General features: G+C 39.9%; 2 protein-coding genes across 3 annotated transcripts in view; one reads left to right on the top strand and one right to left on the bottom strand.

Moving 5' to 3' along the window:
* The window catches only part of jak1 (Janus kinase 1), a 32,508-nt gene extending 12,620 nt beyond the window's left edge, over positions 1–19,888 (top strand). For both annotated transcript variants that reach the window (XM_085138651.1, XM_085138650.1), the window contains exons 4-25: positions 2,448–2,598; positions 2,959–3,122; positions 3,258–3,526; positions 4,284–4,399; positions 4,860–5,042; positions 5,523–5,680; positions 5,945–6,059; positions 6,545–6,743; positions 9,359–9,468; positions 9,735–9,887; positions 9,988–10,075; positions 10,168–10,295; positions 10,440–10,578; positions 12,834–12,985; positions 13,141–13,291; positions 14,106–14,194; positions 14,569–14,761; positions 14,900–15,024; positions 15,111–15,283; positions 15,884–16,001; positions 16,461–16,571; positions 17,320–19,888. In XM_085138651.1, coding sequence (XP_084994777.1) covers positions 2,448–2,598; positions 2,959–3,122; positions 3,258–3,526; positions 4,284–4,399; positions 4,860–5,042; positions 5,523–5,680; positions 5,945–6,059; positions 6,545–6,743; positions 9,359–9,468; positions 9,735–9,887; positions 9,988–10,075; positions 10,168–10,295; positions 10,440–10,578; positions 12,834–12,985; positions 13,141–13,291; positions 14,106–14,194; positions 14,569–14,761; positions 14,900–15,024; positions 15,111–15,283; positions 15,884–16,001; positions 16,461–16,571; positions 17,320–17,460 — 3,226 coding nt within the window. In that variant the 3' untranslated portion in view covers positions 17,461–19,888. The remainder of the gene's footprint in view (positions 1–2,447; positions 2,599–2,958; positions 3,123–3,257; positions 3,527–4,283; positions 4,400–4,859; positions 5,043–5,522; positions 5,681–5,944; positions 6,060–6,544; positions 6,744–9,358; positions 9,469–9,734; positions 9,888–9,987; positions 10,076–10,167; positions 10,296–10,439; positions 10,579–12,833; positions 12,986–13,140; positions 13,292–14,105; positions 14,195–14,568; positions 14,762–14,899; positions 15,025–15,110; positions 15,284–15,883; positions 16,002–16,460; positions 16,572–17,319) is intronic.
* Positions 1,846–27,126, bottom strand: part of raver2 (ribonucleoprotein, PTB-binding 2) — a 122,063-nt gene continuing 96,782 nt past the window's right edge. Inside the window, exon 16 of the mRNA XM_085138658.1 lies at positions 1,846–26,494. Within this exon, the coding sequence (XP_084994784.1) occupies positions 26,354–26,494 (141 nt within the window). The 3' untranslated portion in view covers positions 1,846–26,353. The remainder of the gene's footprint in view (positions 26,495–27,126) is intronic.

Here is a 27,126-nt window from a genome sequence, read left to right on the forward strand (position 1 = left end):
GAGCAACACTGCAAAGTTGACTAAACATAGATGTTTACATTTTTCATTTATTTTTTATATTGCAAACATTTGCACTGTTATCAGTATTTGCACACTATTTTATATTATTTTATGACAATCTTTAAAGTCATTATTCAATACATTGTTATTGTTAACTAAATATTGTCAAATAATCGAGATCTCAATTTCAGTGAAAATAATCGTGATTATCATTTTTGCCATAATCGAGCAGCCCTAATGTGTTCTGTATTATGCAATGCAACACAGTTTGTAATTAATTCTATGGTTCTATTAAGGTACAGCTTAACAGTTTTCACATATAAAACATATTTCCCCTATAGCGACTCGACTGTATTTAGAACATGCCGTAAATGAAAGAGTCAGCTTGTGCTTTCAGCTGATTTTAAACCGTAACTGGTCAGGGGCAGGTTAACGTGGTCTTTCGCGACACATAATACTCTGACTTTAAGCTCAACATAGCTTGCTAAGCTGTCCCTCCTAGCTAATAGGAGGGACTTGGTCGGGTCCCCTGACAACCCCCCTGATAACCAGCTAGGACAAGTTGCATACTGTATGATGCTCCGAGCCCGATAAAGCCTGACTCAAGAGGTATGGGCTAAAAAGCAAGATTATGCAACTTGTCCTAGCTGGTTATCAGGGGTTGTCAGGGGAACCAACCAAGTCTTTACAGGCCAGACAGAATATTAGGTGCTGGAATCTGGGCATTGCAACTTAGGCAGAAATTAAAGACGGGAACCTTGACTTGCCTCCTCCTAGCTAGGAACACTGTCAATTAGGTATGGAATCTCTCCTCGCTTGTTGGGATAGAGCAGTGGTTCAAACTGTATTAAAGCAACCATGTCCCAAAAACCCAAAGACACTATTAAGACTAAGTTATTTTGTTTCACTTTTGTTTAGCACAAGCTAAGAATCCAGACTTCTGGATAGGGCAGAATTGCTTCCTTATATGTTTTTTTTTCTGTACTTGTAAGCCATTCTGTGTGTTCTGATTTAAAACAAAAACTTGTCAGCATCAGACATTTTTTCATAAATACGAGTGCTCTTTAAGTAAGATGATAGGATAAGATATTTCAAAATAATAGAATAGAATAAAAATGTCTGGACCAAATGATCTATTTGTGATTGATTGGGGAGTTTGGTCATTTCTGGATTACAGCTTTAGTTTTTGCAGCGAGAATTTGTTGTTACTGTGGCGTGTTTTGAACCCCAAATTGAAATGAAACATTTGTTAGACCTTATTTAAAAAAAGACAAAGGAAAGCCAACACAGGACTCAGCCGAAGGTCAAGGTTAGTGAGGGAGTTGTTTTGCTGCTCATAAAATAATAAAGCCTTACAACAGCTATAAAAGGAACTAAAAATAGGAACAGAAAGCAGTTTGTTCTACCATTTCGTGTGATAATGGCAAAGTATTGCACCAGACTTGACCCAGTGAAGAATACTTCAGTGAAGAGTTTATTTTGCCAGTTTTTTAAAACCAGTAAAATAATGCCATATTTGTACTTGACTCTAATGCAAGTACTCATGCAAAGAGGGAAAAAAAACACTGTGGTGTCAATTACACTTCCTCTTTATCTGTGCTCTGTTTTGACAATAGCTAGTAGAGGGAAAATCAAGTGTACATAGAGCCTAACTGTGGTGCATATTTTGTGTATGAGCTTCTTGTATCAAAGTGCAACCACCTAAAAACAAGTGAGTTATTATGATCATATCATGATATGAACATGGTCTAAACAAAGCACACACAAAGATAAAAATACCATCAGGATAGATTTATATAAGGTCAGAAAGTGGCAAAACAGAGCGTAGATACAGATATTTAAAAAAAAAAAAAGTTGTAATATTAGAGAATATCGGATGGCATATTTGACAGTATTAATATATCAGGTTGATCAGGTTTTATTAAATTCATGACCTTTTATTGAGCCTTCATTATTTGTTTTATTACTTCTTACTCTTCTTTTCATTCATTTTTCAGTGTTGCTTTGATTTAGGTTGCTACTGTTTTGTGCATTGCCCTTTGTCTATTGTTGTTCTTTGGAGGATGTAGACAGATACATGTTGTACACGTATTTCCTCTGTAAAGCACAGGCTAGCTTTAAAATTTCTTCGTTTCAGAGAAAACAGGAAAACGGGTCAAAAAGTAAAAGGAAAAAAAAACAACAACCAAAAAACCAAAACCTCAAACCTGAGATGTTGGTGTCACTGCCCAGCACTGAAACGCTAACTGGAAAAGTCAAATGGAGATGACAGATTAAAAGAGTAACAGAGTAAAAGTCAGCACGGACAGTTTTACATTTCAATCAGTCATCATCAGTAATGTGATGCAGACCCGCATAAAAAGAAAAACGAAGAAACCAAAGCCATAAATTCCCTCATGTGTATTTATGCTGTGCTGTTAACCAGTCCTCTATCTCTCTGCCGTCAGGTTTTATTTCAGAAACTGGCATAGCTCCATTGAAGGAGAGCCGTATGTCTGGAGGCACTGCATCAGTAAACTCAAAGGAAACAGCCCACAGAAAATACCAGAGGGAACACCGTTACTGGATGCTGACTCCTTGACTTACCTGTTTACTCAGGTTTGTGCTTGCAAGGTTTAGTTTAGACCCTGAATTGTTATACTGGTTTTTGTATACACAAGCTTTTACCCATTCATTGTTGCATGTATCAAGAATATATTATCTCAGATCACAGAAAGATCCACTTTGACTCAACTTAACATTTGAATGTTTTTGGTGTATTATTTTCTTCTTAGTTTTACTTTAAAATCCCATGAAAACACATTATCAATGAAAGCTCATTTTAAAACAACATCAGCTGGTACTCATGTTTTTTTTACAGTGTGTACGATCAGTTTTCCATTAGAGTTCTGTTATGATCAGATGTGTTTGCTGTTTGTCTGATTATCCACTAAGGATAAATGTATATTTGTTGCACAGAGCCAAAATGACTTTCAGACTGGCATAGTTCCACTCAGGAGCCCCCAGTCAGAGGCAGAGCAACATGAGATAGAAAACGAGTGTTTGGGCATGGCTGTGCTTGCAATCACTCACTACGCCATGAACGAGAAAATGCCTCTGTCCACTGCTTCCCATGAAATCAGGTAACACAGCTTTTTGATTATTGCCAAAAAAAACGACACCTACTACTAAAACACAGAGAGCAGCACAGTGTTTTATTGTATTGACAAAAATGTTTATGCATTCTGTCTTGATCCCCTCCTCTCCCCATTTCCCAGCTACAAACGTTTCATCCCAGATTCGCTGAACCGCAACATTAAGCAGCGTAACATTCTGACACGGATCCGCATCAACAACGTGTTCAAGAAATTCCTCACGGAATTCAATAGTCGCACAGTAAAGGACAGCAACATCACGACATACGACCTGAAGATCAAGTACCTGGCCACGTTGGAGGGCCTGGTCAGCAGCATGGGCAGCGAGGTTTTTGAGCCTTCTTCACTTAGTGTAATTCAGGAGGGAGACTTCTGCAATGGAAGTTACTACGGTAAGTAACTGGAGTGGTGAGAAGGTGCTAATCATGATTTTAGTTTCCATGGGAGTGTAACAGATTTGTGACATACAGCAGCTCCGGTTGTAGAAAAAAGCACCCTGGCATTTTATTTTTTGACTTCCAGCATGGACCAAATTTTTCAGAAGATTTTGAATAACGAAAGATTCAAACAGTTACTGAGTTAATCCCTGTTAGAGTTTGAGACCCGTCAGGGAATAATACATATAATGAGGAAAACTGTAATTGCTACTCTACCACAAAACTGAGATAACTGCTTGTCTCTACTGTCCTCTGACAGTAGTTTAATTAGCTGCATTGATCTATAGTTGGCAGTGGTTTGGTATGTTTACATGTAGGCTACCTGTGGTGTCCCACTAGCAGATCTGCAAGAGAGAGAGAAAAAAAGGTTTGCACCTTGTTGACATCCAAATATACCCAAGACACAGTGAGAACTTTGCAATGGCTAAAAAACAAAAGTGAAAGAGGATGTTTACACATTGTAACATTAAGCCACTTATTACTTAGTAGACCACACCCCGTACTTTTCTAAATAACGTGTGAAGATTACAAACACTATAGGGCTGATTACTGAAAGTAATCTGGGGATCTGAGTTTGTTTGTTTGTTTTTCCCTTTCAAACATAAAGTCACCATAGTTAATAACAGATTATTTTGTAAACAACCTTTGTGTAAAATGTTATGTTTCTGTGCAACTACTACAATATATGTTTGCTATGTTTAACTGTTTCCAGGATATTATAATCAGAGTCTAGGACACGCTCAGAGTCAGAACATGGAGGCAAGCCGTGACATGCAGGTCCTGGTTACCGGCACCACTGGTATTTCCTGGAGGAAGAAACCCACTACAGTGAGTAAAAACCTCAAGGGCCTTTAGTTTCACAATGGTAAATTGAGTCTACAAGTAGTAGACAGATCTCTAACCTATTATTTGAGAATCCCAGAGACGGCACAACCATTTAATCTGGCCTTAATTTATAAACAAATGAGGAAAATTTAACTTACTGGTGGGTGTTAACAAGTTCATACAAGCTTCAGTAAGTTAGGAAATGTGTGCAAAATTGATAAATGTAATCAGTGGCTTTAATAGAAATATTAAATGTTAAACATTGTAATATTTAAAGTATTTTAGTAAAACATTTTAACTTCGCTTAATCACTCGATACATCTCTGCACTGAGATCTGTTACAGAATGTCATCGAGACTTTGAAAAGGTGATGCAGCATTTTCAGATTGGCTAAGAAAAAATTATATTCGTGGTTAATTTGGTGATTTGTTTATGAACACTGCTATGTTTGCTTTGTAAACAGTCGTCTGTGGCCTGTAGAGAAAAAGGAAAGTCAAAGAAGAACAAACATGATGCAAAACAGAAGACTGACAAAAAGAAAGATGCAAACGAAGGCTGGGTGGTCTTCTGTGACTTCCATGAGATCACGCATACTGTCATCAAAGAGGCGATGGTCACCATCTATAAACAGGACAACAAGAAGATGGTGAGACTAGTGTGTGTGTGTGTGTGTGTGTGTGTGTGTGTGTGTGTGTGTGTGTGTGTGTGTTTCCTTTAGTGTTTGCTCAAATGCTCACTTAAAATTTTAAAACTTTTCATTTATAAGTAAAACCAGAAATTGCAATTAAAGTGTTATTAATAATATCTTAAATAAGAATTGTATAAGGATTCATTGTTGAGAAGCCCTGTAGCTTGTTTCTTGCATTCTCTGCATTGGTTGTGTTTTTGTTTTTGTATTGTTTTTTTCACCTGCCAAATCAAAGATGGCGCCTCGCTACATTTTATTAGCCATGACAAATTATTTTATCATACTTAATTGTGAAATTAAATTTGAGTTTGTCATTCATCACTGCTCATACTACAGGGCTCGAGAGTGCTGTGGAGTGTTTGTAATAGCTGCTACTTTGATCACTTCTTCCCTTCCTGCTTTCCTTTATCACTCTTTGGATGTCTCTGCACTTTTCAGGAGCTGCTGTTGGATACAAGGGCAGAGGCTCTGTCCTTTGCTGCCCTTGTGGACGGGTACTTCAGGCTGACTGTGGATGCCCATCACTACCTGTGCAAGGAGGTGGCTCCGGCTTCGGTGGTACACAACATCACCAATGGTTGCCACGGACCCATCAGGTTTGTACTGGCAATTTTATTTGAGGAGGATGAGAATGTGCCACATGCAGTTTTATCAAACAAATTCATCATTTGTTGCATGTCATGTTACTGGACACGGTGATTAACTCACATCGCCGGCTGAAAAATGTCAAAGTAGAAGCTCCTATAAGAACCTCCATCAAATTTTTTCTTATAGCTTAATATTTCTGGGATATCTTGATTGAACAGCTGTCTCCGGTCAGGTCAGTTAAAACAAATGTCTCGTTGTTTTTCTTTCTGCAGTACGGAGTACGCCGTCCAAAAGCTGCGCCAGGAGGGCAATGAGGAGGGCGCCTACATCCTACGCTGGAGCTGTACTGAATACCAGTACATCATCATCACTGTGGTTTGCAGTGAGGTACTATATATCTACTGATTAACTGACAAATTCACAAAACACTACTTACCTAAATTTTATTTACTAATTTTTAAATGAGAGCAGCAATTTTGGGTTGAGGGGACCACTGTAGACCTCAAATGTATTCAAGCACACACCCATCTTTGTTAGTCTCTGTTAAATTTCTACAAGCCTCTTTGCCATTCAAAAGCTTAGGAAAAATAATTGAAAGCTGAAGAATTAGCGATCGTTAAATTCTGGCGCACTTTTCCATAGTTTGCTGGGGGGGTTTTTTCTCTCTGCTTTCTTCTCTTTTCTCTCAATCTCATGCGGTTGCAGCAGATGGCTGTCCTCCCTGCTCCTAGTTCTGGCTGAGGTCTTCTCCTTTTAAAAGTTTTTCCTTCCCACTGTCACCAAATGCTTGCTCATAGAGGGTCTTTTGATTGTTGATTGTTGATAAAAGAACTACTTGTTTAAAATGAAAAAATTGTTTATTGTTCATCCAGATTGACTTGAGGGAGTCTCGTCCTGTGCGCCAATACAAGAACTTCCAGATTGAGGTTACCCCCAGTTCCTTCACTCTGCACGGCACAGATACATCACAATCCACTCTCAAGGAGCTGCTTGAGCACCTGGAGGGCCAGAATCTGCGTAGCGACAACCTTCAGTTCCAGTTGGTCCGCTGCTGCCCCCCACAGCCAAGAGGTAAGCTTAATGAAAAATAAACAATGGAATTCACAGTAAATGAAGACAAGCTCACAGCATCGCAAATTTACATTATTATTTTCAAGACAAGAATAATAACACAAACACACGAATAGGAATAGGAACTCTGCATTTTACATCCGTAAATGGACTATTTTTACTGCACAGTCTTGCTGCATATGGTAATTTTAACAGTGTTGAATTAATGTCACAATAAAGTAATTTCACTGGTTCACAGCAGGTTTTTTCATACATATTGTACATGTAAAAACATGTGGCTCAGTTAAGCCTATGCAGTGTGTTCTTTTTTCCATCATCATCATATAAAAGACAAACTCCAACTTTAATACTGGGTAGGATCAGACATACAACAGATAAACCTATAAAGCTCAGGGAAACAAGTCATTCTTTTTCAGTGTGATATGAAGCTAGATTTATTTTTGTTTTCAGGATATATTGGCATGATACCGCAATTATAAAAACGGTGTGTCATCTACTGACAATAGACAAAAATATGAGCACAGACATGAGTAACGATCAGTCTGTTTTACCAAGATTGGTGCAAATTAGCAGGTCAAAAACTTAATTAGACCTTAAGAAAAGCTGGTGATCTACAAAAACAATGTCAGAATGTTTGAAATTCATGGAGACTGCATGTACGATTGGTGATTATTGCAGCTGGTCTCTAGATTAAGCTGACTCAGGATGTGAAGAAGAACACTGAGCAGCCTTGAGGAATGGCAGCCCGGAAACTTTACCAGTGGGACACATCGTTGTGCGCCTCAACTTCACAGGGTGTTTCAGTCTTTTATCACAAGCTATTCTGGCATTTTTAAGTTTCTTTTTAACTTACTTGGTTATGTTTTGGGATTAGTAATCTAATCTAGAATACAATATAAAAATTGTGGGACACATAATCAGCAGTGGACCTTGGATTCATTGAGTGTTTCGGCCATTATCACTAGACCCCCTCATCCAAGGAGGTCCTGCCCGAGTTATATCAATAATTCAACGTGCATTTCCTTTTTTTTTTTCATGGGTGACTCACAGCCACCTTTTGAGCAACAAATCATTGTAAGATTGAGACGTAATTCTAGCTCATTCTGAGTCATAATAATGGCTTGGCTTGAAAATTGGTTTCGGATGTTTCAGAGCTCTGTGAGTGTGCCCTGCTGAGGAACAATGAGCAGTGGCTTTGGTGCTTTCTGACATGTTCTTCATGGACTGCTCTTTAAATAGAAATACTTAATTACTTAATTACTTTAATTTGAAATTTGTCATTGCAACTTTATAGTGAATCCCAACAGTATTTTTTTTTTACACTTTGTGCAGACTCTAAGTTGTGGATTGCTATTGACGTTTAGGTGACTCACTGAGAGTGAAGGGAAGCAGGTCTGGTCAGGTGTGTGTGTTTGTCTCTGTAAAATGGTGTCAGAGAGGAAGAGAGTTGTAAATGTGGGTTTCCGGAGCCAATCTAGTGCTCTTGTGTTTACTTCACTCAGGGAAAGGTAGAGCCATTTATGCATGGATGTGTTGGGCTGCTCGTGTTTGTTCAGGGTGTTGTGGTTCTGACAGTCATCTAAATGCTGGCTGCTTTCGGTTAGTCTTTGGTCGGGATGAGCTTTAGAGGAAGACAAAAGACAGAAGTGCTGTGTTGTCTCTGCTAAAATATTTATAAGGTGTTGCACAACACTCTGTCTACCACAATAACACCCTTATATGCTCACTTCCTGGGAATAGCATGCAGTTGACTTATTTATTGTTATTTTGGCTCTATGCAGGTTTTTGTTTATCTGTTCTGACAGTAAGATAAATTGTGGAAAATGCTGCAGGGTTTAAGAGTGGGTGAGTATGTGTTGCTTTTTAAGTATCTAGGTTTTAGAGGAGTACATAAAATATCTGATGGGACATGTGGGTGCATGCTGTGTTTGGCTTTTAGCATGAAACCCAGATTGCATGTTACAGAATAGTGCTCGAGATGCTCTCCGAAATGATGGAGCACAGATGCTGGGTTTTTTCTTCCCCCTTAAACCACAGTGCGTTGGTTTTGTCACAGCAGTAGACACCCACAAACACACATGCATATAGGTAACAGGCACAAAGATACATCTTCACTTGTTCCTCCCACATGTCTCTGTATACGCAAAAAATTAACTGAATCAGTATGGCAGCCAAATACGAATATCTGTTCACATCATTGCCACATTGACGTAATTCTTGAATGCCTGTTTTACCACATCTAAACACGGTTCTTCTTTCATTCAGAATGCCAGGGCCTATATGATCATCTGTACATTTGTAAAATACATTACTTCACTGTAAAAATCATTCTTGCTTATACTTTTAATGTTATTGGATATTTGTATATTTTGATAATAAAGGGATGGCAGTTTTATCTTATTAAATATCAATAATATGTAATATATTAAATATATTAAAGCATCTACAGAGGTAGATTTAAAGTTTTCTAATCAGAATTTAAAATGATAAATACAGAACAGACAGACAGGCCATTTTTATATGAGGGGACACAGTTGTTCGCAAAAATAAGAATCTAAAGTATATCTTTTTAATATGTAATGCTTACAGTCAAATCTGTTTTCTTTATGTTACAGAGATTTCAAATCTCCTTGTGGCCACCAAAAACAGAGCAACAGCCCCTAAGAGACACATGCCAGGCAATCAAGTCAGCTTCCCACGCATTCTCAAAGAGGACATTGAACAGGTACTCCTTCTCTCTTCTGTGTTTGTTTCCTTTTTTTTTGTTTATTCTTTAAATAAATCAAACAATTACACTTTTTTACATTATTTTAAATGCATTCCGTCGCATTTTATAGTCCGGGCTCTGTTTTTTTTGTATGTGGAAGTGAGAGTTACGATGTTTTTGAAAAACCTGTAATAAAATGCTGCAAAAGCCTTTCTTGTAGGAGGTATACTTTTGCTTTAATACTTTACACTATAATCTTTTGGGCTCTCTGTTGTGTCAACCAGGAGGAGCACCTGGGTATAGGTACAAAAACCAACATTTACTCGGGCACTCTGAAGGTGAAGGGTGAGGAGGAGGAGGATGCAGGATATACATCCTTCCAGGAAGTCAAAGTGGTCCTAAAGGTGCTGGGTTCTGGACACAGGGACATCTCCATGGTGAGCTCCTAAAGATGTGGAACATCCCAGAAAATTCCATCAAATTGTATCTATCCTGTAACATCTAACCATGCTGAAATGTTTGTCTTTCTGTTGAAAGGCTTTTTTTGAAACGGCCAGTAAGATGCAACAAGTGTCCCATAAACATATTGTGCTGCTCTATGGAGTGTGTGTCCACCACCAGGAGAGTAAGTGCATATTAGAAGCGGTGTGGTTGTGTAATGAGGTTCTTATTCCTGTGGCTAAGGTTTTTGACAGCTTTCTCTTTGTGTACCATAAGATATCATGGTGGAGGAGTTTGTCCAGCTAGGACCACTGGATGTGTTTATGAGGAGACAACAGACTCCACTCAGCACATCGTGGAAGTTCCAGGTGGCCTTGCAGTTGGCATCAGCCCTCAGTTACTTGGTAAGAGAGGAGAACAAAAGACACAGTCCATGAAAACTTGTTTTTAGCCATGGATTGATGTCGATATTAGTTTCTTTTATTAAATGTGAAAGCGTATCCTCTTGATTATGGACGAAAATGCGTTCTGTCCCGTGTTTGTTGTAGGAGGACAAAAAGCTGGTCCATGGCTTTGTGTGTGCTAAGAACATACTGCTGGCCAGAGACGGACTCGGTAATGATGAAGGAGGGCCATTCATTAAGCTCAGCGACCCAGGAATACCAATCACAGTGCTCACTAGAGAGGGTAAGTCCACATACAGACAGGCTCAGTTTGGATTACTAAAAATGAAACTTAAATGGTTACAGAATAGCTGCCATGGAAAATTTCACAGTAACTTCCACTTTTCTTGTCAGCTGTAACTGAAAGTAAAACCAGTGGATGAGTGTCAGAAAGTCATTGTGCAGTCTATAAAGAAAAAGGATGTGTAGTATCTTTCTTAAAAGTTGTTTATGTAGCATTTTCAGTCCGAGAAACATTTCACTAAGCCTCTCATCCAGGTGACTAATACAGTAATATAATAGTATAGCAGTATAGTGCATGCTGCTAAGTGCCAATGATGTGAATTATACATTGGGGAAATCAAACAATCTCTGGCTAAGCACAACACAGAAGGAAATGGCCATCTCTGATCTGTGGAGGGGGCCATCCTACAATGCTGTGGTTGTGGCCATTCCCCAACTCTCTGTGAATGTTAGTCATGACCTTTGATCAGTGGTCAGGACAGTTTGCATATTAATGATCATGAAACTGGCCTCACACCGGGGGTGTTAGTTTCGGTCATTCTGCAAATGTACTACTTATGAGCTTGGGGAAATCTGCAGTCAGCTGAGGCTGAGGAAATCACTGAGGTGAGTTACGAAAAGTTTCTCCCACAAAATCGACTTTCTGGTATTTCCTTACGTGGATGATTGAGCGTGCATCAAGATGGATACAATCTTTGCTCGCTGTGGGGACAAAGCCTCCAGTCGTGGCCAAGTGGGTGGAATCATAAGCAGTAAGAAAGTTGACACAAGAGGGCGAGGCTCTGTGCTAAATACAGGCACTAGGAAGCTGGCTCTGGGCCATCTTGCTCTAAGTAATTACCTTAGACCCTCCTCATCCTCATCCATTATCGTATTTACTTTTTCCATTCATGACAACGTGTTTTTCTGCACGACACTGATGTCAGACCGTCTGCTTACTGTTAGTCTTGTTACTACAAATTGTATGTTTAAGCCAAAATAATCAGGATTAAAACTGCAAACATAATTAGATGATGTTTAATTTGGCATTGAAACCAGTTTAAAAACAAACCAGGACACAAAGTTTATGAAAACGACAACACATCAATGTTGGCTTGCTTGAGTCACACTTTATCTAATAAACAATTTTCACTTAAATGTGGGGTGACTACTGTTAGCTTTCTCTCTTTTTGCTTCTGTCGTGCCCTCATTTTCTTTCCACTCAACATAGAAAAGATACAAAATGAACATATTTCTGATGAAGCACAGGTAATTGACCGCTTCTGTCAAAGACCATAATTTAAGGCTAGGTATTGGATCAGAGAAGACAGCACAACTAGAATATGTCTACTTTCAAATGGCTTATGTTTCTGTTTTTCTGCAAGAGCTATAAGTTGCGTGATGACCCAGTGCGCTTGTATAAACCACAGAACAGTTAGAACTGTTTCTGCACAAATGCCCACTGCCATATTCTCCTGGGAAAGCTCCTCCCTCACCATTTGTTCCCGGAACTTTACCGTTTTTTCCCCCATGTCTCCATCACTTTACTGATCAACTGGTTTTCCAGTTAGACATCGATGTTCTTGTACATGGATTTGATTGAACATAATGGATAAAGTGCTCAGAAACCCACTGGGAGCATCTTCAGTGCTTCCCAGCAATTTCAGATCACTTTGCTCAAAACCCTCTAATCCATTGTCTCCCCCCCCTCTCAATTATGTAATTTCCCGCTCAGATATCTGTTCGGCTCCCCCGCCGTTTCTTCCCTTCTTGACCTCTTAGTACTTACACTGCTCATCTATCTATCTAGTGGAGGTCAGCCAATCATTTAGCCCGTCTTCCAGTCAAAGCCGAGCCGCCCAATACAAAGCCTTTTTAAAAAATTTACTTCAAGCAGCAATTTAACATTTTGTGTCGGCTACCTGCCAGCTGGCTTGTCAGAGCTAGACTGTAATTAATTTTTTTTCTTTGAAATTGGGGCATCGTGAGTGTGTAGGCGCATAACCTGCCCTAAGATGTCTTTTACAGTGTGAAAAGTCGACACACACACACATATACACAACGGTTTTAGCCGTTTATTAAGAACAAACTGGTGACGTTAGAGCCTGAGGATGATAACATGATTTGATAATTAAGTAAAAACATGTTGTTCACGGTTTCTTTTTTGCTTTTACTTCATGAAACTTGAAACATGAAGGCTTAAACCTGTCTTCACTAATTTACTTGCAAGTGCAACTTTTAAACAAAGTGGAGTTTGTTTGTGTCCACTTTGTGCAGAGTGTGTGCATCGTATCCCGTGGATCGCTCCAGAGTGTGTGAGGAATGCCTCGTCACTGGCTGTCGCAGCTGACAAATGGGGATTTGGTACTACTCTGTGGGAGATCTGCTATGATGGCGAGGTTCCCCTCAAAGACAAGAAGCTTACAGAGGTAAAGAGCACACACAAGCACTGATGATCATCCAACCAAGTGTCCCTCGGTTTCTTTCTGTTTTTTTTTTTTAACCATCTCTGTCCATCCGCATCGACAGGTCAGTTTTCATGCAGCACCTTGTTCACACGTGTTTTCATGTCTGTTCTGAGCAGAAGGAGAGATTTTATGAAACAGAGTGCCAACTGGCCACCCCGGACTGCACAGAGCTAGCTGAACTCATGACCCACTGCATGAACTATGACCCCAAGAAGAGACCTTTCTTCAGGGCTATTGTCAGAGAGATGGATCAGCTCATAGAAAAAAGTATGTCCGAGTATGTCTGCACGTCATATAAAACCAGTTTTTACACTTAATAAAGAGGCTGCACATATGAAACCTGAGCAGCATTAGATTTCAGTCATCGTATTGCTACTGTGTCCAGCTTTTATTCGTTCTAGATGCTCAGAGTTGAAAAATGTTTCATTTAAGCCAATAACATTGCATAAGACTACAAAACAAAGTAGAAGTTAAAACATTGTGATCTTTTTTTGTTTGTTTGTTTTGTTTTTTAAATATCGGTATGGTACCTGAATGTGAAGCATGCTTTGTATCTCATGGAGTAGCAGGCTGTGAACAGAGTTGTTTACACTACTCAGAGGTTCTTGAGGAAGTTCACTGGGTGCATTGTCAGAGATCAGCCCCTCAAATGGGCCCCATGGCAGGATATTATACTCTCTTCTTCCACCTGCTGGTTAGAATTGGATACTGCAACCCATTTTACTCAAGCCAGTTTTATCATATAATGAAACCCTAAGGGACAAACTTATTTCAAGCTACTATAGTTCTCACTGTTTGTGAGTATTGTTTGTTTTGTTTGAATTGTTTGTTAGAATTAGGTAAATATTCAAAATGACGACACGTAAAAGGTTTTGCCTGAGTGATATATTGTCCTGCCAGAAGTAGCCATTTCTGTGGAAACATGAGTAAACAGGTAATTACATAACCACACCGAGTTCTAGTGAAAACGTCGACACTGTCGACCACAATGGACTTCCTATGACACAAGCATGCATGTGCTGTGGGAGGGGCGTGCTGTACTCAGTGTGCCTAATGAATTTGCCTCTTTTTGTTCTTTCAGACCCTTCTATCAAACCCCAGCCAACACCAGATGTTGACCCCACCATGTTCGAAAAGAGATTCCTCAGGAAGATCAGAGATCTGGGAGAGGTACAGTGCTGCTGTGTCTAGCTTTATTCGTGTTGAGCCAATCATAGGATTCATTTTGTTAGTAATTAGACTGAGGCACAAAGAACTTGGCCACTCAGCTGACATGAAAAATGGCTTTATTAAATATAAGTCTATTTGGTCCAGTGGGTGTAAGCTTACAGGTATATATAAATATATATATTGCAGTAGCCCCTCTTTTTAGGGGTCACCACAGCAGATCATCTGCCTCCATCTATCCCTAGGACCTTCAGAGCTTCCCTGTGATCTGAGCATAACAGAACTAGATGAACTAAACGAGCCAATGGATGAAGTTTCCCATGTAGTTGTTTGTCTGCTGTTCAGTACTTAAAATTTGTGTCATGTTTCTCGTGCAGGGTCACTTTGGTAAGGTGGAGCTATGCCGCTACGACCCTAGGGGGGACCGAACGGGCGAGCTGGTGGCTGTGAAGTCGCTGAAGCCCGAGAACCGAGAAGAGCAGAGCAACAACCTCTCCAGAGAGATTGACATCCTGAAGGATCTCTACCATGAAAACATAGTCAAATATAAGGGCATTTCCCAAGAAGACGGTATTCTGTCCACTGCATGATGATGATATTGAAGATTTTGAATGTGTTTTTAAAGTTAAAGTTTTTCAGAGATCAGAATAAATAAATATAATATCATGTATACACAAAGTCTGACTGCATGTTTTTATGAATCTATAGGTGGTCAGGCTATTAAGCTGATCATGGAGTATCTTCCACTGGGCAGCTTGAAGGAGTATCTGCCCAGAAACAGAGCCAGGATCAGCATCCCCACCTTGCTCAGCTACTCTGTGCAGATATGCAAGGTAATGCACCTTCTCTTCAGTTCCTTCAATTCCTTTTGGCCACTCTGAACCTGATGAAACATGACACTGTGTTTAATTCATTTTAGGGAATGGACTATTTGGGATCTCAAAATTACATCCACCGTGACCTGGCTGCCCGAAACGTGCTGATGGAGAACGAGACGACTGTGAAGATTGGTGACTTTGGCCTCACGAAGAGCATCAAAGATACCGAAGGTTATTACACAGTCAAGGACGAGAATGACAGCCCTGTTTTCTGGTAAGTCAAGAGGACAACAAAGAGATAATAGCTGAAAACCTGTGTGTGTGGTGGGGGCGGGGTGTCAGATGGTAAATGAAATGGATTGATAGGATGAATATAAAAAAGGCACATAAGGGCTCTTCTTTCTAGCAATATATTGACTCTGGTGTCAGCTGGCAGATAATTAAGCCTCAAGGATGTGTTTGCACTAAAATGACAGAAAAATGCACAGTATGTCAGTCTAAGTTGTTTTATTCTACGAGGACATTAATCTCTAAAGCAGCTTTAATTATTATTTTTTAAATAAGATAACAAATAACAAGAAAACAGTGTTTAATAGTGGTGAACTATTACTGTTGTCCAACTCGCTCACACGTCACCAAAAGTGACGTCACATCCGTTGGCACAAGCCATGCTTTGGTGTTGTTTGGGCCGGGTCTGCGCCTCTCAGGTTTCGTAACCTTGTGATGGTCCCACAGCGACACAAGTGTTAGATTTAGCTCTGCTGTTAACATACAGTTGAGGACACTATATGTTGCTCAGTAACCTCTCAGTATAGTGGAAGGATGAAGAAGGAACTGTCACAGTGACTGAGCCTTTATGCTTTTTGTGTTTCAGGTATGCTCCAGAGTGTCTGACTCTCTGTAAGTTTTACCTCGCTTCAGATGTTTGGTCCTTTGGGGTGACGATGTATGAACTCCTCACTTACTGCGACTCTGCCAAGAGCCCGATGAATGTAAGTGTGCAGCACTTTCATTACTAATATTTCCTATCTGTGATTCTGCATTAAGTACACATACTGTGCCAGTCGTGTAAAGTAAACGGCACACACATATTTGTATGTAGCAGATGGTGTTGGTCTTTGGCCAGAGTGGCAGATGATAGACTCCACTGTGAGCTTTCCAAAGTGGCTCGAGCCAGTGCTAAGAGCTCATTTTATCATTAACATCTTTTTACATCAGGCTTTTTGCTGCTACCAGAAGCACTAACTAATAAACCTGCACAGATTAGAAAGACTGAAGAATTATGGAAGCTAGAAAATAAAAGCCATTAAACCTGCAACACAGAGTGCGCATGTTCAACACTGCTATGACTAAAATTGTATTTCCACGGCCCACATCTAAATGAAAGTAGAGAAAGCCCAGCGTGTAGCATATTTTCCCTTTGTAACCTCCCCTTGTCCTTACCCTCACAGTGCTTCCTCGAAATGATCGGTAAAACTCATGGTCAGATGACTATCATCCGATTGGTGAAGGTGTTGCAAGAAGGAAAGAGGCTGCCGTGTCCTAAAGACTGTCCTGACTCTGTAAGTATTACCAGCGGTAATGACTTGGCTTTTTTTGTTTTTATTTACACAAATTCAAATACAGTATATTGAAAGAAAAACAACAGCCACAGTAGGCTTCAAGAGAAGGTAAATATGGGCCTCTTAATGTGTGATGCGTTGTATTCATTCATTGGGAGTTTTTTACCTTAAATAGTTGACATTCATCTGTGCATTGCTGGGTACAAAACTGAGACGTTCTCACTTGTAATCCAATCATTTTTACTGCAATCACCAGCTTTTCACTCACAAACTGTGTTTCTTTCATAACTTTGCTCTTTAAAGAAGAACCGTTAACCACTAATGCTGGTTTTAGATCTTTTTCAGACATTTCTACAGAAACTGCTGATGTCGGTTTCTGTAGAAATATCTGATTTACACGAGATGTGGATTGACTTCCTGAAATATTGCTAATAATAGCAGCATCTTCACTGTGCTTTTATGGCATACTTCAGTAAAGGGGCACTCGTTTCTTTCCTAACCTATTTAAGCAGAACTAAATAGTGAACGGTTTTAATTGTAATCTTTGGTTTTATGTTAAATGAAAATGATTCAGTGAGTTTTAACATGCAGTCAGGTCACACTGAGGTTGCAGGCATTTAAGCATCCGTCCAAGGAAACCTGACAGCATCAGATGTAAAAGTGTAGCGAGTCAGAGCTGCTGCAGTTTTGTTAGATTTTTAATTTTTAACAAAACTTCTTTTGGTTGCCGTTTCTTTTCCCCTGACAGGTGTATGAGCTGATGCGAAGATGCTGGGAGCAGTCACCCGAGAGGAGGATCACCTTCAAGCGTCTGATTGAGGAGCTCACCACCGCTCAACAGCTCGCCCAACAGCAGCAGCAGCAACAAAACAGCCAACCAACTTTCTGAGGCGCTTGCAGTGAAGCTGACTTTGCTTGCCAGTCTGGATGCAAATGGAGATCCTGACCCCCGCCCCTCCTTCAGATCAGCATCTGCTTGTGCAGCTTTATTGTAAAGTCACGCTCCTTCATACTCACGTTTAAACGTTTAACTACCATGGCATAGTCTGCTATATTTTTTAAGGTTTTTATTTCACATATATTCAGATTTTTTGTTTTCAGTTAAGAGTATTAGAAAAATATTTTAGCCCTATTCTATACTACATGACCTGATCGCTTACTTCCAGCTGTCTTGAATATTATAAACTATTTGCACTGTCTTGTGGCCCAAAGACCTTCGAATTATGCAGGACTTTTGATGATGGACAATGGAAAGATTTTTTAAAAAAGCCAAGGAAGGGACTCTTTTATGCCTGCATTTAATGGTTACATCACAGCCTTGTTTGGGATGGATAGCTGGCAAAATCACGCTAGAAAAGCTCACATGGATGGATGGATGGATGGATGGATGGATGGGATAAAGAAGATGGAACATAACCACAGATATCCAAGCTGTGGCTTCAGAGTTTTGTGCCACTGCTGTTTTGTTTTATGGACTCCTCTTTTTGGGAGAAACTTGCCAGATTTGAGCCTAGGAATTATGTGTGATAAACATCTGGATTTGCTGTTCGTGATGTGCACATGCAGTCACAGAGAAGTGGCATGTCATTAGAGCCAGTAGTCAGTCAGCATTTTTCCTTCCACCCCACTGTCGTGACTGTTTTACAGATTCAATATTTGCACGGTTAAAAACCATCAGTTCTTACTTGTAATTTCACGTTTTTTTCCTGATTAACAAAAAAATTAAACAAAATCTTTTGAGTGTTTTGGGAATTTTGTGGACCATTTGAAAAAATGCAAGCACTGCGTTTGCACAAGAACAGAAAATCTGTTATTTTTTGTGTTCTTTCGATGTTATGGATGGATCGGTTATATCTTAACAGTCGAATGTTATTTGTGAGTACAATACTTGCGAGAGGCACTTGAGGGCAGTACAACTATACTTTTCCTTTTCTCTGATGTTATTGGGCTTTTAGTCTGAACCACAAATATTATATATCAAATACATAGACTCATTTTGGAGCCAATTCTCACTACTGTGGATTGTCTGTGAAGGAAGTTTAGATGATGTAACAAAAGCAAAAGTGGTGATTTTATACATTGTGTGCATGCCTCTCCCCCCCCCCAATTTGCTAAAAAAGTATAATTTCTCCAACAGTCATATCGTCTGTGCATTTTCCAGTGTATACGTGCATTTATCCATGTGTATGTTGTATCATTTGAGCAGAGGGCTTTAGATATGCAGCCAGAAACTTTGCGCTCAGTCATGTATAACAACCCCAGAAACAGCAGAGTCTACATAGAGGCGACAACAACAGGAGAGGGATGTGCTTCAGCCCACATTTTATTTAGGAATGTAAAAGACAATTCCTTCTGCTCTAAATAAGAGAAAAGAAATATATATTTTTCAAAAAAAAAAGATGTAAGTATGACTTATGGAATTTAAAATGATCCATAAATACACCATGAAAAAATAAATAAAATCAATGTTTGTGTCGTGTTTTGTCTGTCAGTCCAAATTCAGTATCATCACCTTCTGAAAACAGCTGGTTCTGTACATTACAGTTTAGTAGGCATGCTAAGATTGCTCTAGAAAGACCTTATTCACAGTAAAACAATATCAATGTAAGTGTGATATAAAATCTTTGCAAAATCTAATGTATATTTCAGGTCAGAAAAAAACAAAACAAAATAAACTCCACATACTTAAAAAGCAGAAGCTGTTTACAAAGCGATAAGCGACAGCAAATCCTAGATTCATCTACAGCCATTAAAATGTGTTAGAAAAAAACCCTCAGAAATACTTTAGTATTGCAAAGCTTTGTGATCAACACACGCACGCAGTCATTCACTATTGCAAAGTCCAGCATCAACGCTGGTCTTGTGTAATACGCAGGATACATATTGAGTACAGAGGCATCGCACCGATGCTGAGAGGGAGCTCGGTTTACACAAGAACAGAAAGAAGAAAGAAAATTGTGGATTTGGCTGTGTTTGTGCAAATTCTACAAACAAATAAATCACAATTCAGCTAAACTGCACAAGACACAACATTTTCTATTCTAATGGAAACGGAGCTCTCAGACAATCAGCCCGACTGTTTTTTCATGTCATTTATATAGCTCCAGTCTATTAACTCCTTTTTTTGTTAAAGTTGCATCTGCACATAGTTTATCCAGAGCAGAGTCTAAAAATCAACCACGCAACACAAGACTGGAGAGCATCCTTTAGTTCACATGTACAATCGTCAGGAGGCCGTCACATGTAGCTGGTGGTACAGAGAGGCACAGAAAATAAAGAAACTGCCCTTTATCTTATCAGTCTAACCCATATAACAATAATCAATAACAAAAAAAAGGAACTGGAACTCAACATTAGTGAAAGCCTTAAAAATACTATTTGTACTGTGAATGTTGGGAGGAAGATTATAATATTGCAACACAGGTTCTTTTTTTTTAACAACATAGAGAAAAGAGAAGTGACACCAGCAAATCTTGACCTGTAGGTTGTGATGGGAGAATGTTGAGTTACTACACTGCACCAAGCATTTGAATGCACAAATTAAAAACTCTCCAGAATGAAAAGGTTTGGTTCAGGCACAGTGAAACCAAAAGCCTGTAATTCTCCCCAAAAATCATTAATTAAGTATTAACAATGTGCCTTTTGTCCTGTTTTCCTCACAGTCTTCCTGTTAAAGGGGAGTTTTTCCTTCCCACTGTTGCCAAAGCTCTTGCTTATATGGGGTCATGTGATTGTTGTAGGGTCTTTAGCTTAATATAAAGCACTATTTGTATAAATAAAAGTTAATTGAACAGAGCCAGCACCACAGCACCCCCTGGTGTACGTGTTTACACAGACTATGCATTCAGCTGTGTGAAACTGCCAGACGTGTCACGGTTTCTACTTTCTGTTTGAAGGCTGAAGGCCCCTCGTTCTTATCCGACAGCGCATTCAGTTCTGCTTTCTTTGTGTGACAATTTAGGCCAAACAGTCCCAACACATGCCTTCTCAAACAGGTCCAGGATTGCAAGGATCTTTTAAAATCATTCTTTGAAGCTAATGGGATTGCAATGGATCGGATGACAATAACAGAAACACACAGTTTTATCCTTTAAAATGTACCTGGTGCAAATTTAGTTGGATTGTCTGGCATAAAGCTGCATTTGAAAATGTTCTGAGTATTCAGTCATGTCCAAGTTACGTCTCTGAGTCCACAGTTAAGGCTACTGTCAAACCTTTGTCAGAGCACACAAATATTTTTCTGGGTTTGTTGAGGAGGCTGGATGATTCACTCTACAGGCGATAAAATAACACTCCTAATTATATGACTGTCTTATTATGTTTTCATCGAGATTCAGCTCTAAACAGAAGAACTGTGCCAGAGCGAAGGGGGGAAATGGTGTTCGAGAGTCCATCTAATACTCAAACTCTACCAAATGAGAGGAGACATTTTCCAGTGTGCTGGAGTATGAGTATGTGTGTGTGTGACAGCTCTACAGGTACATGCAACATGCAGGAGTCTGGCAGACAGAAACACTTCACTGAGCAAGGAGACAGAATTTAAAAAAAAGAAAAAGATATTCCTGCAGGCTGAGTAGCTGAAGGCAGCTGGAGTTGTTTATCCATCGCTCTCTTTCTTTCAGCCCGTCTCTCCTTACTCCCATTAGCTGCCAGAAGCCCATTTTTAGAGAGCTTCAGCCCCATAGGCGCGTACACAGCGCCAGCTAAATTCACCCCACCGGCTCAACTCATAATGTGCGAATTCAGGAACGTTAAGAAAGCTTCGAAACGAGGGAGGTATTTACTGAAGGGATGACAAATGGAAGTTTGGAAGCTGTGGCAAACACAGTTTAACGATGCATATCTGCTATTGGTAGATGTGTGCGATGTTCACGAACAAAGCAGAAGCGAAGAAAGAGCTAAAAAAATAAAAATAACACTGGGCTTGAAGTGAGGATGGTGTAGCTGTTTCTGTAGCAGCCCCAAAGGACAAAACAGAGAGAGAGGGAAAAAGGGAAAAAGCCTAAATCTAGACATCCCAAACAAACAGGTGAAGCGCTACAAAAACAGACACCAGCACACAGGATGGACTCTTTGACCTGCGCAGACAGGTGAAGACAGGGAAGAGGAACAACTGTACACTGTATATTAAGCAAACAAAAATGGATGCTGTTTTGTGGGATAGCTTTCAGTTTAGTGAAGCTGCAGTGGTTTAAATTAGAAACCACACGGCAGCAAGTCAATTACAAAGTCAGTACTGAAATCATATACTATTTTTTCATGTCACTACAAATAGAATCACACTTTACTAAAATACACTGAAGACAACCTGAAACAAGACAGTGAGACCTCAAGAGCAAAAAGTAGGATCATTTTCTTAAACCAGAGGAGTCGCCCCCTGCTGGCCATGAAGATTTTAAAAAATGCAGGTCGATTTTCACAGGCCCATCTTTTATTTACAGTTTAAGAGCCTGATGGGCCTTGTAGCACTGCTCCTTATTAGTGCCCTTTAAAGATCCTGGGACTGTAACAATTTCTCTTGTAACCTTTGTGTTTTTGCATGTTTAACTTCATTGTTGTGCTTTCTCACACTTATGTGCTTAGTCTAAAGGGGCCTCTGCACACTTCTATTAGATGCAAATGTAATCAATAACTAAAAACACTTCTTACAGAACACATTTGCTCTGTTTATCCCCAGTGGCTGACGAATAACAGCTTAAATAGTGGAAGGACAAGGTCTGTGTGAACTGGGCAGAGAAGGATAGCGGGGTGTGTTAGCTCAACAATGGCACCTGTTTAATGTTACACCGGCTAACATGGCTAACCCTGAAATATGAGAAGAAGAATAGAATTACTGCCAAGTCTTAATTAACCAGTACATTCAAACAATGGTACTGCACTGAATCTCATTTCTTCACTTAGATTATTGGGGGCTGAGTTCCAAACTATTCAGACAATTCCCTCCTGAATTTGAATACATTTTCTGGGAAGTTTTATAAATAAATAAACATGTTTAAAAAAGAGCAAAGGTACTTCTGTGATAGAAAACGAGGTCTAAAAGATCCAAGCTTCATGAAATTGAATGGATTTAGTCCTCAGTTTTCTGTGTTCAGCAATATTGTACATAGTAACGACACTACGCAGATAAAAAGATGACACAACTGATGAAAAACCACTAAAATAATTCAGGCGTCACTGACTTTAGTAAGAGGATGCAGACTGGACAGACAGACAGACAGGAGAGCAGAAAAGCAAACAGTGCATTTCAAAGCCTGCTGCCTCAGCTGTTCATCAACAAAAGGCCCTGCTCATAACACACACAGAGAGGCTGACATAGACGGGCGCTTCTAACTTAAAAGAGGTGAAGGTGAGAAGGTCAGCTGTCACCTCACAAAAAAAGAAGAAGAGCAGAGCTGGAGTCCAGCTGGCTGCCTTTATTTTATTTTATTTTATAGCACTCGGTGCTGGGAAGCAAATCAAACTGTGGCCCCGAGACAGGCTGCACAGCCAACTAGTCCAGACGACCACATCGCCATAAAATCTACTGAAGCACTTTGAGCTGATTCACAGGAGACCCGAGCAAAGCACAGTACAGCAGGGGGAAAGTAATCTATTAAAAGAAGTGCTTGAAAGGGTCACGTGAAAGCTGATTTGACTGCTGACACAGACTTCATGGGCCAAAGGAGGTTCACTCTCCTTAATTTCTAACAAACAAGAACAGCTCAGCAGATAATGAATTTATCTAATGTGCAAATTCATATTGCTGCTGTGCTTTTAAAAGTACAGGTATGTAACGGGGAGGTACTGGGACAGACATATGGTGTGAGAATGCTTACATGGTTTCAACTGCTCTACTCCTCCACCTCTGTGCCACGCAGCTCTCCACGTGTACACCATTTGTTTCCCAGAACCGGCCAATCAGAAGGGAGGGTGGAGTTTTTAAGTCCATGGATGAAGCCTAGTGTAAGCTGAGAATCATGCAAAGCTACTCTAGAGTCCAAGATCAACAACGTGGACGTATGAGCAGAATAAGGGCACTTTAATCATTTGGATGATGATTAGGCTCCATGAGAGGTGTTTTGAGTCCCAGCTTTAGTTACAAGATTTCTGCCTGGTGACTTTTCAGTTTGTGCAGGTATATAAAGCTGCAGCTGCAATCAGGGTTGCACCCATGTTCTCAAAATGAACTTCAAAGAGAGGTTTAGGGGAATGTTTTGGCCCATCTTAAAGTTTCATAGCCTTTAAATGGCTAATAAAATAATAATAATGATAAGAAAAGAGGCGGTCCGATAAAATGGGGCGGAGCTGTGAGATGGGGAAGTTGTGCGACAGTTTTCACTGGCTTCACTGTAATCTGAAGACCTGCGACATCACGGAGCATGTGAGAGCCCATTTATTGCAAACCACAGAAAGCAGACAAAGACGGAACGGAAAACAGGAAGGTGAGCTTGCGTGTTTATTGCCCTTAATTTACCGTTGGTTTTTTAAGGGCAACCAATCCTGACATTCGGCACACCCGTCACACAGGCGGCAGCAAACTCACACCAGATTACACAGTGTGTGAACATTATATATCACTAGTCACTGGTGTTAACACTAGTTGGGAGCCTGTGTTTTTCGGTGTGGCTGCAATATATGTATTTATATTATAATATGTATTTTTCTGCACAGGAATATTAAAAAATTGATTTTGAGCAGAACGTGAAGACAGACAGGAAAGAGGAGAAAAGTTTCACTTTGCGCTGCGTGAACAGCAAAATTGTTCACACTGCAAACTTCTGCACAAGTTCTACATTCAACCTTCCAGCAGGACAAGTGGGAACCTTAGTTATTGCCAGTTTGTTAGACACAGAGGGCCGCATGCACAAACCTAAAATCCAATGAATCCTAAAATTATGAATAAAAAGTAAAACCTCTCCTCTGTCATGAACACTGCACAAATTGCCTGGATACTGCCTGTGCCACAAATATCTCACCGGCAGAAAAATGCACATTAAAGTGGACCTATTATGGTTTTCTTCATCACATACAGCATCTATGCTGTGACAATAGTGTGTGCTCATATGAAATATGAACACATTTTCAAATAATGAGGTATGTTGTTTTTGAGGACCAATCAGAATAGTCGATCTAAAGAGGGGGCGTGGTCTTGTTTCAGTCAGGGGATGAAGCCCAGTGTAAGCCTGTAAATCATGCAAAGCTACTCTAGCAGAGTCCAAGATTGTCAATGGTGGTAATGAGCAGAATAGGTCCACTTTGATAATTTACCCCAAAACACACACATAAAAATGACCCTCCCCACAAGCATGAAATTAAAGTGCAGAAACTCACATGCAAAGCAGCATGTTAGTAGCATCTCGTGTGCAAAACAAAAGAAAAAGAAAAGAGCTGAAAACCGCACAGACCATCTTATACAGCATACAATCTCACTGTTTTATTATAACAGCGACTTATGCAATATGCACACCATGCAAATGTATCCAAAATGACTTTCAAATGTCACTGCCAGTTAAATCTCTCAGTAATGACTAAGTGCTTTTGTTTTTGGCTAAAAACAAACCGCTTATATTGTTTTTTAAAGGTGATCCTGAAGCTGTTTCACCACTGCCAGCCATCAGTTGATCATTTCATCCAGCTAAGATTTGCTACTCACGAGAGAAGCAACAGCACGTTTTTTAACAGCGATTTGAGTACAACTTTATTCGCAAAAGCAAACACACTCGAAACCTGCTTTGATTAGTAAATTACTTGAATTGCCTCGTAATATTATTATATTATACAAATATATAACAGTATAGGTATAAACAAAACAAATCAGACACTAAAAGGTTTTACCTTCATTCATGTTGTACAACAGGCTCGCAGAGGAGCTCAGAAACATCCATTGTATGTGATATTGTCTGTTACACATGGCTTTATATATTCTGTATTACACTGCACTATTTACACCTGCCTTTTATTATCCATCCAGTCATTGTAAGAAAAGTCCATTCATTGAGGGAAGCTTTAAATTAAGGGCTTTGATTGGTTTAGGCCCTTTTTTTTCCTGATGTGCTCCCAAACCTTGGGATTGAAATGGCTGACATTTCCTACAGATACAGCAGAGTGGCACACACACACGCGCATAAATACGCACACACGCGTACTCTAAGCTCGGGGGGGTATTTAAAGAGTAACCTGGTCTAATAAAAAGAAAAGAGAGAAAAGAGGGAAGCGAGAACAAAAAGATGTCAGACTGGCTGACAAATCAAAGGGCGAGTGTGCGACATCAGACACGTTCAGTCTTTTGAAAGAAAAAAAAGGGAGACTGGTATGGGGGGGGGGGGGGGGGGAACTGGCTGCATGGCCAGTCCTAAGACAGTTTCAGAGGCAGACGGCGGGCCGCCCTGCTTGCAAATACAAAAGCTGCTTGTACATACAGATGCAATATACTTCAATTTACATGATATATTAGAAAAATTGTACAAGATAATAGTAGTTAAGTACAGTTAACACACTGACTGTGAAACAACAGCTTAAGTTAAAGAGTTAAGGCTTGAACAGGACAAAAATAACACTGTGTGTATATATATGTGTGTGTGTGCGTGTGTGTACATACGTGCCAAGATCAAAGAGCACTATGGCTTCATTTCACTCGAGCCATCTGCAAACCTAAATCTTTCAAACTCAACACTGACTTTTGTAGGACTGCAAAATGGCAGCCACAGAAAGGCCACTAGAGGGAGCTGTGACATCCAGCAGACATCCAGCTGTTTGCGCCTCCCTCCCCTAAGCTTTTAGGCTTCAAGGTGGTTCGGTTCAAACTAGAGCCTCTTCCTCTTAAAGTAGTCAGCGTACTGCCCCCCCAGGCCTTGCGAGTGCTGCCCGATGTAGGCCGCATCGGATGCCGTAACTTCCTGCACTGCCAGCTGAGGATACTCCCTCTTATGGCCCCTCGTCTGGTTCTGATGGGTTAGAAACAAGAAGAGAACGGAAGGCAGAGGTGAGTAGGGATGGACGTTTGACCTGGACGTGTATGAAAACACTCACCGATAAAAAACATACATTTCATTTTCAAATACTAAGGAAATCTTTTTTTATTATCATGAAAGGGTTTATTGTTTATCCCGGGAATATTACTCTTGGTTTCAGACCATTTTACCAAAAATATATTGTCACAACTGCCACTTCAAAGAGAAAATTTTGTTTTATTCATTTAATTCATCTCGGGACTTCGGTTGTCCACTACTATAAGTTTCTGTGGTCTACTTGACATAAAAAAAAACAAGTCACTAAACATTTTGTTTTCTGCATCTTACTAAAACAAGTGCAGCCTTGCTAACGATCTGCAGGAGATTAACCCTAAATTACTGACATGATCAACTAACATAGAAGGTCGGTGACAAAGAAGCGTACAGGTTTGTGCAATTTTGACGAATAAGCAAAAATCCTGAATTTGCATGCATTTGTGTGTAGTAGCACAAACAAATGCAAATCTTTGAGGAGATGACGCTTAGCTCAGACGTCTGGCCCCGGTCTGTTTACGTCACTGTGCACTCTCTCTCGCTCTGTGAATCTCTTCCACCTCCGTGTCTCC

Source organism: Neolamprologus multifasciatus, chromosome 17 (genome assembly GCF_963576455.1).
Source record: "Neolamprologus multifasciatus chromosome 17, fNeoMul1.2, whole genome shotgun sequence".
Taxonomy (NCBI): Eukaryota; Metazoa; Chordata; class Actinopteri; order Cichliformes; family Cichlidae; genus Neolamprologus; species Neolamprologus multifasciatus.